The 12,984-nt window shown below is 39.3% G+C and overlaps 1 protein-coding gene across 2 annotated transcripts in view; it reads left to right on the top strand.

Moving 5' to 3' along the window:
- USP24 (ubiquitin specific peptidase 24) overlaps positions 1–12,984 on the top strand; it is a 138,880-nt gene that overhangs the window by 111,647 nt on the left and 14,249 nt on the right. For both annotated transcript variants that reach the window (XM_070405211.1, XM_070405210.1), the window contains exons 51-60: positions 625–766; positions 1,230–1,380; positions 2,296–2,391; positions 3,261–3,364; positions 4,693–4,806; positions 5,513–5,609; positions 7,922–8,038; positions 8,845–8,937; positions 10,399–10,501; positions 12,173–12,294. In XM_070405211.1, the coding sequence (XP_070261312.1) occupies positions 625–766; positions 1,230–1,380; positions 2,296–2,391; positions 3,261–3,364; positions 4,693–4,806; positions 5,513–5,609; positions 7,922–8,038; positions 8,845–8,937; positions 10,399–10,501; positions 12,173–12,294 (1,139 nt within the window). The remainder of the gene's footprint in view (positions 1–624; positions 767–1,229; positions 1,381–2,295; positions 2,392–3,260; positions 3,365–4,692; positions 4,807–5,512; positions 5,610–7,921; positions 8,039–8,844; positions 8,938–10,398; positions 10,502–12,172; positions 12,295–12,984) is intronic.

The raw sequence follows: 12,984 nt of genomic DNA, 5'->3' as shown, positions 1-12,984 counted from the left end.
GTCAAGTCCCCGCCTACCCGTGCACACCTCGAAATCATGCAAGACCCAGACCCGGCTGGCCCCACCCCCATTGGGCGAGATCCAGACCTGGCCAGCCCCACCCCCATCAAGCCCCGCCAGGCAGGGGGCACAGCCTCAGGTCCCCTGGCCTGGCGCCAGCCCAGAGGTGCAGCCTGAGATCCCCCGTCAAGCCCTGCCGGGCAGGAGGTGCAGCTTGAGGTCCCCCGCCCCGGTCCAGCACCACGCAGCCTCAGGTCCCTGCTGATCGCTCATTACAGGAACCCCACCCCTGCTGTGGGCACAGCCATCTTGTGATGTGTGAGGGTTAATTTGCATATTATCTCTATTATATAGGATGTTACTTTTTTATTGAATTGAGACTTGCCTGGAATATTTACCTTCTTTCCCTTACTGTGTTACCATACAACTCTTTTACTCCCTGCCCCTCTATGTCACCCTCCAAGTAATTCTAAGCAGTACTCTAAAAAGACACACGTTTTACCTACACTTTGCATTTAACAAATTTAGTAAGTAGTTACTTGATGGATTTATGGGTCCTTTGTTTTAGATTAAGACAAGAAAACTTTTGTTTACTTGCTTCTTTCTTAATGTCTTGTTATAAAGCAAATCCATATACTGATGTTCGCCGAAGATACTGGAATGCCTATATGCTCTTCTACCAACGGGTATCTGATCAGAACTCGCCAGTCTTACCAAAGAAAAGTCGAGTCAGTGTTGTGCGGCAGGAAGCTGAGGATCTCTCTCTGTGAGTTTATTTTCTGTGTAATTGTGTGAATTCAGTAGGGAATATTGTGATCTTTATACTGTTTGGTATTTAAGTGTAATTTGCTAAGCTAGAGAGAAATTCTAAAAAAATAACTAAACTGCTCTATCCCTTTTCTTTCTTCTTATTGCTACTTGGTCATTGTTCCCTTGGCAAAAAGTTATTTTGTATTTAGAAAAATGTGTCTAAATTATTTTATTAGAAGTGAGATTTTTTTCATCCCAGCATGTTATTGAATAAACTTTATGTTCAAAGCATAGTAAGCACTTCAGTCAGAAAGTTTTTTTATTGTATTCTCTGTGAATTTGAGTTTAAATTATTGAATCAGGGGAGTATACAATTAATTTATTTTTAAATCCAGTACCCAGATTTTGTAGGTTTGTTAGGTTTTAGGAGCTACTAAAACAATAGCCACTTTAGTCAGTTTTCTGATTCTGTCTCTTAGATCAGCACCTTCTTCACCAGAAATTTCACCTCAGTCATCCCCTAGGCCCCATAGGCCTAACAATGACCGGCTCTCTATTCTAACCAAACTGGTTAAAAAAGGAGAGAAGAAAGGACTGTTTGTGGAGAAAATGCCTGTTCGAATATATCAGGTAAGAACTGTATAATTCTTAGAGAGAAAATTCAGATAGTGTTAAAATCCGTCTCGTAGGTCCAGAAGAACTCCAGCTGGTTATCTTGTGGACTTAGCTGTATCTCTAGTGCAACATCTTCTTACCCTCGTGTGTCACAAATCTTTCATATCAGGTCATAAAGGTGGCTACAAACTCAAGATTGACCCCACCATCACCACTTTCCATGTGGCTATAGGATGCCAAAGATAAATAAATAGAAGGCATGGGCAGTAAAAAAAAATAACAACAACAACAAAAAAACACCACATAGCTAAAATTAACTTATTGTAGCTGGAGAGAAAAATAAGTTAAAGTTTATAACTTTTGGGGGGTAACACTAATATGTCAGTGATGACCATTAATTGTTGAGTACCTACTCTATGCTACACACTTTAAAACAAATCCATAATTCTTAAGACACTCTTGTGGGATGGAAGGTTTTCTTCCCATTTCTCAGATGGAAAAAATTAGGCTCAGAAAAGGCAAAATGACCTGCTAGTGTCTCAGAGATAGGATTAAAATTCAGAACTGTCTAACTACCAGTTCAGACTTTCTAAACTAAGTAAACAGGAGCTGAGTAGCCATAGCAGAGAATTTAAGAAGAATATGGAGTCTACTTGGGAAAGCTCTGTTTGTTCCTTCCTACCCAGAATAATAGGTTAGACTTCATTTGTCCTTCACATGGTGGTTTTCCTAAATTTTCCAAAAGGATTTCGTTTAATGAATAGTAATTAATCTTTTTACAACTTCTTATATGAAGATTTTCCTCTCTTTAAAAAAATTCAGAGCTTGAGATGTTACAAATCCTTCTTACCTAACATATCACTAAAAATGTCTTTTACATGTTGAATATTTTACCGTTTCTTTAAAACAATTGCTAATTTTCTTTTGTAGATGGTGAGAGATGAAAACCTCAAGTTTATGAAGAATAGAGATGTGTACAGTAGTGATTATTTCAGTTTTGTGTTGTCTTTAGCATCATTGAATGCTGTAAGTACTAGCTGGATTGTTACTAAAGTAAGAAAGAATTATAATTAAACAACTTTCAGCTAAAATGTTCAATGACTCTCATGTTCACTCTCAGTTGTTAACCTTTAGATGAAATGCAAAATATTCTCACAAAAAATGTATAACTTATTGAGTTATATTAAAATATAGGCAGTATTTGTAATATGTCATGCAAGTTGTAGATGGGTGTGGGTTTCCACATACTGGCTTTTAAAGTGCTATTTAAATTTTATGATGACTCTAAGAGTAGCTATTAGGTAATATCATTAGATATTGGGCTTTGTGGAGATTAATTATTCCTAATTTGTAATTAGACATTACTAGCACTTCGAAGTACTTCTGTTTCTTGAGTACCATGATTATAATTTGCTAATAAGAGGAAAACTTTATCAGTCTTTTGATAGATTACTTAACATCTTGTGGTCCAAAGACTCTTTTTGCCCGACTGGTATGGCTCAGTGGTTGAGTGTCAACCTATGAACTAGGAGGTCATGGTTTGATTCCTGGTCAAGGCACATGCCTTATTTGCAGGCGCGATCCCCAGTAAGGGGTATGTGGGGGGGCACCTGATCCATGATTCTCTCTCATCCTTGATTTTTCTATCTCCCACTCTCTTCCTCTTGAAATCAACAACAAAAAAAATTTTAATATAAATAAAGACTGTTTTGAGAAGACTTAAAAAAATGAAGGTGTCTTTCTTAAAGTTTAACTGAAACATTTTCTATAATGGCTGGCTAGATTTTTCTTATTAGTACTGAATTTTATCATGTGTCATTTAGTTCATACAATGTGTAATAATCTATAAAACTTCTAAGAAAAAGTATCCTCTCTGTTTTTCTCCCCCCCATCAGACTAAATTAAAGCATCCATACTATCCTTGCATGGCAAAGGTAAGCCTACAGCTTGCCATTCAATTCCTTTTTCAAACTTATCTACGGACAAAGAAAAAACTCAGGTAAGAAGTGAAATGTTTTGATTGTCATGGCAAAAAGCACTAATTAAATCAATTAAAGCTGAATTTCTGAATTCAGCTTTTTAAAACATTGTTTTAGATAGTTGGAAACTACCAACTGTACTCAGATGATTAATGGCTTCTATCTATAAGGAATTTCTAATCTAGTAGGAAAAAAAAATAGATTCAACAGAGCAGTAACTGTGATACAAGGCATAAATGCTGTACAACTTTGGAAACTGGGCAGAATCATACCCAGATGTGGGATGGGGTTGGTATTGAAGACACTTGTGTTCTCAGATGATTTTGAAAGGCAAAAGTATGGAGACAGTTATTATTCTTGGTGGAAGGGAAAAACCTGAATAATGGGTAAGACTTGCTTAAAGAACTATGAATGACCAGTGTTTTACTCGTACATTTAAGGAACTTATTGAGGTGAGACGAATGTTGGGTTTGGATGAGCTCACTGAGTGCCAGAGAAGGGAGTGGCCTTTGTTCAGTGGGCGATCGGGGAGGGTTCCTAAACCGGGTCAGTGTGTTCAGAGGCATGCCATAGAAACTCGGCTCTGATTGCATGTTAGTCTCGTTGGTTTTTATCTTTAGCACCTGGTAAGGTGCCTGACACCTTACAGGCTCTGGGTAAATGTGGTTGAGAAACTGAAGGATGGAGAGTAGTTGGGTTAGTTTGTAGGATATACCTGGAGCAAGAAGGGGAGGCTCAGGGTGGGGAGGCCAGTTAACAGAAGACCATGGACATTCTCAAGCTCCTCTCTCTAGCACAAGTATGGAGAGGTTTTTAGAAAGATTTTGCAATCAAGAAACGCTTGAGATGATAACAGATATAATGACATTTCATTTTTATGTGTAATAATAAAGAATATATTAAATACCAGGCTTTATTATTTGATTGAAAAAGAAGAAATGTTTCTTGTCGTGTCTGGCATAGGATTGACTAAGGAAATTGTTTGGTTACTTAACATATAAAAGTATAGGATGTAGGCATTTTGTGAATGTCAATTAAGCAACACAAAATGTTCAGGCTCTTTTTTTTTTTTTTTTTGGCAATTCAAGTTTTTTGAAGAAGATGCAGATAGCTTCTTTACACTTTTTTCTTTTATGGGGTTGGGGGGTGGGGGCAGGATGAGTCACACAAATACCAAAGACTGCAAAGCACCGGCTTCTCGGGTGATGGAGCCATGTTAGTTACAGTCACTGAGTATTTAACTCCTACTCACTTTCCAAAAAAGTTTTAAAAGATGTTACAATGGAGTGATACTCCATGGGGTTATTTGCAGGGACTGTACTCCTAATATTCTTTGTTTTTTTTAAAGGGTTGACACTGAAGAATGGATTGCCACTATTGAAGCATTACTTTCAAAAAGTTTTGATGCTTGTCAGTGGCTAGTTGAATATTTTATTGGTTCTGAAGGACGAGAATTGATAAAGTAAGTGTCAAGATTTTTAATTAAAAGAAATTTGTGTTTCTTCCAGTGATTGGGAGCTGACATTTCTTGTAACTCTTTTTATTTCAACTTGAAATTATATTTCTGATTGGAATCAATTTTAAACTTTCTTTACCAATGAAGCAGTGAGGAAAAAATCATTCTTTCCAAACCATCCCTATTAGACTAGACTCAGGGTATTCAAGGAGAATGCAAGGAGAGCATGTGTGCAGATGGCCAAGTGCTCACAGGTAGCCACATCCTAAAACCCAAAATACAAGGCCCTTTCTTCAGGGGCCCACAGTCTGGTGCACAGGGGGTTCCAGGAGTGCTATCTTGGCTCCAAGCTTTAACTAGTATCTCATTCTGAGAAATTGAAGGGGTTCCAGGAGAGCTGCTCCTGAATGAACAGAATTCATAAAATTTTAGATTATTTGCTCAATGTTCAATTTATATTTATACAGATACTCATTTTGGGGGAAGAGAGGAAGAGGAAAGAAGGGCTTCACTTTTCCGTGTTCAGGGGTCTTGCTTTCCTGTTTGGCCTTCCTCCTCCACAGTGGCCCACGGGCTGTACCAAAGCTCTCAGAAGACCTGAACTAACATCTTGGAGTAATTTTGTTTCTTGGATTGCAAGTGGGACTCATGTTGGGAAGGTTGACTTACAGAGTTCTGTTTTGCTTTTTTACACCACACTTCTATATTTTAGGATATTCTTGCTGGAGTGCAATGTGAGAGAAGTGCGAGTCGCTGTGGCCACCATTCTGGAGAAAACCCTGGACAGTGCCTTGTTTTATCAGGACAAGGTCAGCCTCATGTTTAAATTTCTATTTATACATTCTTTTTTTACCAAAAGTATAAAATGGCCATAATAAGAAAGAGAACCTAGGATTGCAAGCTGGTAATTTCTCCACATAAAATGTACCCTCTGTGAACTGACTTTGTGATGAATGCCAAGTAGAAGGCATTCTGACTTTTCCTCCTCTTACCCCAAAAACCAAGGTAGGCCAAGAACTGAGGTCTGCGTTGGTCTGCTTCAGAATTTTCTCTCTAGAACGCTCTCTTTTCAAAGTCTTCTCTCAATAGTTTGTATTTGATCTCTGCACTGAGGCTAACCTGAGTCTAGAGGCTCTAGTCTAGATCCTTAGACATTTTGAGCCACCCCTGGCTTTGTCTCTTTCCTCATGAGCTATTTTTATGACCTAAACCTGCAATTGGCAACCAAACCAAATACTGCCATTCGTTCAGGGTCATTGGCCAAAATAGTTCCTTCATTGGTTTTCATTATTCTCTAATCTGTTTTGTTCCTCTGAATTTCTTCTTTTTCTAACCCGATTTTCTGTAACATATTTTCTGGTTCAAAATTCTACACATGCCAAAACAAGCCAGGGTATTCATTACCATCCTCAATCCCCAAAGATTTTAAGACCTAGGGAAATAAATGACATATGTTGTAAGTCTGATTATTCAGTCTGTTAAGTGCTAGCAAATACAGCAGTTACTTCCCAAGTTTGCTGTTTCAAACAGCTGACACTACATGGAAAACTTTGAAAAATGTTATTTTCAAAACTAATTGGCTCCTTAAACATTGGCTGGAGGCAGTGTGTCTCAATGAACTAAATGCAGATTCTAAAAATTGCTGCTTCAAGTACAGTTGTTAACTTTGTGATGCAACCTTGAGCATGTTCTGTAAGGGAGATGTTTAATCCAGATACAGTGCCTGACACCCAAGTACTTGGTTCCTTCAACATTGCCTGACCCAGGGAGCTCTGCTCAGTCCAGAATGAACAAAGAAGTCGAATATGCCCCTTAGGAAGGGCCCAGAAGACTGTCTCTCAATTCAGGATTTATAAGGAAGTTGAGGTTTACTCTAAGGCATTGGTTTTCAATCAGCTTAAACAGCAGAACCATTTTCCAAACAAAACCTTACCTGAGTGCAGAACATATAAACTAGGTCATTGGGAGTTGCTTAGGACAATTTGGAGACCATTGCTCTGAAATACTCTGTGGAAGTTGTGTAAGACATTTAGCATGAGGACCTTCTCATTCTCCTTCCTCCCGTGCACCAACCTAGACAAAAGATAACGATAGAGTTAGTGCAGTCTCCCTACAGATGGGATCAGGCCACACCATCACCCCAGTGACCTCTGAAGGCAGGACTGCAGGTGGTAGGAAGGGAAGGAGTGGTGGTGCAGGGCGTAAACATGGAAGCGTTTGCCTCAGTAATTTCTATTGAATATCCAGATCCAGCTGATGCATTTTATGTCAGTTTTTCCCTCATAATGGAAATGCTGCCTCTTGCCATCCACTCTGTATTGGAAAGTACTTTGAAAGTTAAGTGCTATGTAAATGCTAGATTTTATTGTACTTACACTGATGTGACAGGATGGTTGGGAGTATTTTAAAAGTCTCTGGACACCATCTTCAGAGGAAATAAATCAACAGAAATAGTAAGAGTAAGCTTGGTCTTCATTCTCAGATCACAGATGAATTTCTAGGAACTTGTCCAAAAGCAATTGGGTGGGAGGGAAAGAAGAAGCAATGTGATAACCAAAATGGTTTCTAAATAAATAAAATGTTTTTCAAAGCTTTCCATGAGGCGTCAGCGGGCTTTCAAGTAAGTTCCCAGTTGAGTGGATATTGCCGTTGTCATTCTGTCAGGCTGTGCTCTCCATCTGCTCCATCGGCTTGGTTTCTAGCCCCTATGCCTGTGTCTGTGTTTTTATTCTTTGCATCTGTGATTATGTAAAGAAGTAGCATAGTGGAGGGAGGGACTCAGAAATAGGTTTCCTCTAAGCACCCTCACCCTTTTTCTAAGAGACAGAGAAATTGGATCTACAGAAAATGTGCCCATTAGGCAGTAGAATCATGCCCTTGACTCTGAAATCTAGGAGACAAAACTAGGCGTTCCTTTGAAGTATTTCTGTAGTACCAATCTTCCCCTAGCAGGTAAAATTGAATCATTCTGTTTTTGCTCTCCAAAGCATAAATCCATCTGAATCTGAGACTGGATTGTATCAACCAGATTTTCCTTTGTGACTTACTTCAAATTAATCCTGTTGCAAATGTCTGTCTTACATGGTTTTTCTTTATGTAATCTCATCTTTCCTCTGACCAGTTAAAAAGCCTTCACCAGTTACTGGAGGTACTACTTGCTCTGTTGGATAAAGATGTCCCAGAAAATTGTAAAAACTGTGCTCAGTACTTTTTCCTGTTCAACACTTTTGTACAAAAGGTAAATGATTTTTTTTCTAATATATTTTCATAACACAGAAAATGTATAGTCTAAAGGAATTTTATACATGGAAAAATATAGACTGGTCAATATTGAATTTATATGATACGGTCTTATGGCTGTTTATTCTTTAAAATCTTAATTCAGGGATTATATTACTTGCAGGAAGTTGGATACAGGTGAGTGTACACTCATTGACAGCAAACGTCTGCATTAAAACTAGTATCTAATTATGTGTTCTTAGCCTTTGTGAAGCAATGTGAAGCTATTGGAACTCAAAAGAGTTTTTTTAATTAGGCCAAAACCGGTTTGGCTCAGTGGATAGAGCGTCGGCCTGCGGACTGGAGGGTCCCAGGTTCGATTCCGGTCAAGGGCATCCCCAGTGGGAGATGTGCAGGAGGCAGCTGGTCGATGTTTCTAACTCTCTATCTCTCTCCCTCTCTGTAAAAAAATCAATAAAATATATATTTTTTTTAAAAGAGTTTTTTTAATTAGGTTTTTAACAAATATTTTTATATGTAAACTAGAGGCCTGATGCACGAAATTGGTGCAAGAGTAGGCCTTCCTTCCCCCCGCTGCCAGCACCGGCTTCCCTCTGACACCTAGGACCCGGGCTTCCCTCACAGCCCCAGCTTCGTCCAGAAGGACGTCTGGTCTAATTAGCATATTATGCTTTTATTATTATAGATAATTATAGATTATAGCATTTTAAAACTTACTCCTTAAAACTTCTCATTTAACTGTTTTTAAAACTGATTTTTGTCTGGATAGGAATATAATTTGTCGTTCTCAATATCTTGTGACAGCAAGGTATTAGGGCTGGAGACCTCCTCCTGCGGCATTCAGCTCTGCGACACATGATCAGCTTTCTCCTGGGGGCCAGTCGCCAGAACAATCAGGTAATGCTGCTTGCCAGCCCCCTCGGTAGCCATGGTTTTGTAGTCACTTTACTTCTCTGTGTAGGTGATAAATATTTTTAATCTCATAAGAGTCCAGGTACTAATACTATATCGACTTTAAAATTCTTTATAGTTCAATTATTTTTGCAGCTTTTCTCAGAATTCCCTAATAATAACAACCCATGGAAATGACTAACTAGAGTATCAATTAAAATGTGAAGTATTATAGCAGCAAAGATGGGTCCTGATGGGGGGATCAAAACCCTGCGAGTCTAGTGCTGCCAGCAAGGCTGTTCAGGTGGCAGTCACTTCCGGAATGCTGATAACAAGGCCAGAGTTCCAATGTGAAATTGTACTGTTATACACTGTTATATCCTGCTGCAGGTTTACTACTGCTCATATTCAGAAAATGGAGGGAGCTTGTTTTGTAATAATTGAGTTAGGTATATGTGAAAATTGGCTCTCCTGTTGAAGTTTCTATATTGATGATAGATTTTGTTTGATAGATTTAAAATGAAGGTGCAGTAATGATGAATGCTATTTATAGAGCTCCTGTTATATTCTAGACACAACTGGTCCTTTGATATGCCATATCACTGATACAGTTCAATAAACTAGGCAGTTTCATCCTCATTCTCAGGCGAGAATTACAGCACAGACAAGTTCAGTGACTTGTTCAAGGTCACCGAGCTAAAGTGTTGTGGAGTGGGATTCAGACCCAGTTCCGGTGTCCCCTGAATGGAACGCATCGCATAGGAGTTTTCATTCCTTTATAAGGGGGGACAGACATGCTGCTCCGGCCTCCTCAGGTTCCCGTCTGCACCGTGCTTCTCTCACTCGTCAGTATTAGCAAGCAAGGTCTGGCCCCATAGCCTGCTCAGTGTAAGGATATCATGTTGAACTTTACAATCTCCATTTTTCACTCAAGCTCTTCTGCTTCAAGGACTCCTGTTGTTTTGCATTTATGGAGCCCATAGCATTGAAAACATTTTCACTTTTAAGGTTTCATTTGGTTTTCACAGCCATGAGTGGCCAGAGCAGGTAGGTTATCTCCACCATTACACCAAGAGGTTGGGCCGTGTTACCACAACGTGCCCACACTCACACAGCATAGTAAATGGGGGTGGGGGGGTCAGAGGGCTGAGCCCCCAGGTCACCGCCTCATGGGTTTTCCCCATTACACTGAGGTACAGGGAAATTGCCTGGCACATAGTGAGCACTCAATACCTAACTTAGAATACACGAATGGGTTCATTTCAGAATGTGAGTTAATTGTCTGAGGGGAAAACACTGTTAAGCTAGCTCAAAACCTATGGCTTTTTGTACTTTGACCTCTTTTGCTATCAAATATTGAGAAATAATTGTGGCCCAAATTATCATGAACCAGCAGGTCCTTTCCCTCCCTCGCCATGTTATTTCTAATCAAAACACAAACGTCCACTTCATGTTCTCTGACCACAGATACGGCGATGGAGTTCTGCACAAGCACGAGAATTTGGGAATCTTCACAACACAGTGGCATTACTTGTTTTGTATTCAGATGTCTCTTCCCAGAGGAATGTTGGTGAGCTTAACATATCTTTAGTACGTCGGAAAAATGAAATGATACTGAATTTGTCAGTAGTGTATGGAGGGTAATGTTAGCAATTAAATGGATATTACTTGTTCCTCATTTGGCTATTTGATATTGTTTTAATTCCTGTTAAACTTCACTTTATTTTACTAGTTTGTCACAAGGGAAAGTAAATCATTTATTTGGGGACAGGGATATGTAAGTTTTAAAAAGCCTTTAGAATCAAAGACCAATCCAGAGTTCATTCATTACCATAATTGGCACAACTGATGTAGTGGTAAAATTGCCTTTGTGTGGGTTAGTTTCCTAGCTGTGTGAACTTGCCCAGGCCATCTGGCCCTCTGATTCTCAGTACGAAATGGAAATACTAAAAACATAACCCCACAAGTATATTGAGGATTAATGAGATAAAGTATTAAAGTACTTTGTAAAAACAAAGGGATTTATTTCAGCTGTACATTAAGTCATTGAAATGCATTTGAATATATGATGTAGCTGGTAACATTTACCACTTGGTCACCTATACCCAGTAGTTCAGTCCTCATTTAATAGAGAAGAGACGCAAATTGTCCTATATAGTTATCCAAAGCCACTGAAAAATATTCAGTGTTTTCTGTGTGCTGTGCCTGTCCATAGTCCTTTTAGTTCATCAGTTGTGTTCATAATCCCCTCAGCAAACCTGTGAGAGGGATATTACCCCTTCTGTAAATGAGGAACTAAGATACAGAGGGTGTAGTAACTGCACAAGTCCACAGCTAGTAAGTTGCATAGCAGCCAGTGTGTGAATGCAAGCCTCTGACCCAGAGGCTGTGGTTGGGTTTCAGTGTTGTATGACCAGTAAGATCTGAACACCAGAAATGAGATAAAAATCACAGCGCATCACTCTGATCCAGCAATGCTTATTGACCCTCTAATGCAGCGGTTCTCAACCTGTGGGTCGCGACCCCTTTGGGGATCGAACGACCCTTTCACAGGGGTTGCCTAAGACCATTGGAAAACACATATATAATTATATATTGTTTTTGTGATTAATCACTATGCTTTAATTATGTTCCATTTGTAACAATGAAATTGGGGGTCACCACAACATGAGGAACTGTATTAAAGGGTCGCGGCATTAGGAAGGTTAAGAACCACTGTTCTAAAGGGACTTGGGGAGCACTTGGATGGTTTGAGGTAGAGTTTGCTTCCTAAATCTGACTCATTCATCTAAAAAGACAAAGCTGCTTAAACTTGAGTTGAGATAGGTTTGTAGAAGAAAATAGTGTGAGTTCTTGTTTTTCTAGCAAAAGGAATAACTCCTTCCATGTGGGTTAATTCTGCTTAGCATAGGTGGTGTTTGAGGAACACAAGGGTCTTGTCCAGTGTCTATTCAGAGTCACATTGGGCATTTTTTCCACATACGATTTATATTTTTACTTCTTTGAAAGATTGTCTAGAGAGCTTACTAGTCACACCTACAACTTAGACATTGAAATAAGTAGGTAAACATTTCTCCTGTCTCCAAGTCTGGCTTCCTCCCCGGACTGTGAGAGAGCATGTTGTGAGTACCCAGCAGCTGTGTGTGTGAAGCTTGCGGGAATGAATGGCTTTGCGTTAGAGATGTCTGTTTCATGAAATTGCGTCAAGTGAGACAGGCTTTGTTTCTCTGGTCTCCTGAAGCTCCTGGGGTATTTAAACAACGGCCACCTATCAGCATTGCTCCTTCAAGCCCTCTGCTGCCCCTCCACGAGGAAGTAGAAGCCTTGTTGTTCTTGTCTGAAGGAAAACCTTACCTGTTAGAGGTATGTCCTTGTTCTCCTAAAGCTATTTTTCTCTTTATTTCTCCCATTGAGGAAAAACACCTTTTGTTATTTGTTATTAGTTATATTTTGATAAAAAAAGGGTATTGTTAGGAGAAGAAATTATTCTTTCACATTAATTTTTCTTCCTATGTATATGTCAGAAGGAAATAATCGGTTGAAGAGAATGTTATTAGTCCTTTCTTCAATCTCTCAAATGGACTTGGACCCCCAGGTTCGGCCCAACTAACTACCCCTCTAGGTCCCAGTAGGTAAATGGCACCTCACCAATCACAATTACTCAGTTTAATATCAGAGGTTTTGTTCCTAGTCTCATATGTGTCCCCGATCCTGAAATACTACAACTCTGAGGCACATACGTTTTTTAAACCTCAGGAGTATGGAAGTGGGGTGCTCACAGCACTCTGTGTGGCCTGCCTGCAGACCCATCACCTCCCCTTCCACTCAGAGCTGCCCCTTCTTGAGAATGTAATCTTCCAGTCCTTCCATAACTTGATTTACATAGATATGAATCCATGTGTCATACTGGTTTTGTAACTACATTAACAGTGCTATGCTACATACCTTTTTTAAATTGAACATTGTGTATTTTGGGGATCTATCAGTAATTACTTTAATTTGAAGAGGGCATTTACCTTTGAAAATCTGATGAAAGTGACTCAGGAAAAAGGT

The sequence above is a fragment of the Myotis yumanensis genome, unplaced genomic scaffold, assembly GCF_028538775.1.
Source record: "Myotis yumanensis isolate MYYU_CA2020_CCGP unplaced genomic scaffold, mMyoYum1.0.hap1 SCAF_2, whole genome shotgun sequence".
Taxonomy (NCBI): domain Eukaryota; kingdom Metazoa; phylum Chordata; class Mammalia; order Chiroptera; family Vespertilionidae; genus Myotis; species Myotis yumanensis.
This window is presented reverse-complemented; position numbering and strand designations above follow the sequence as displayed.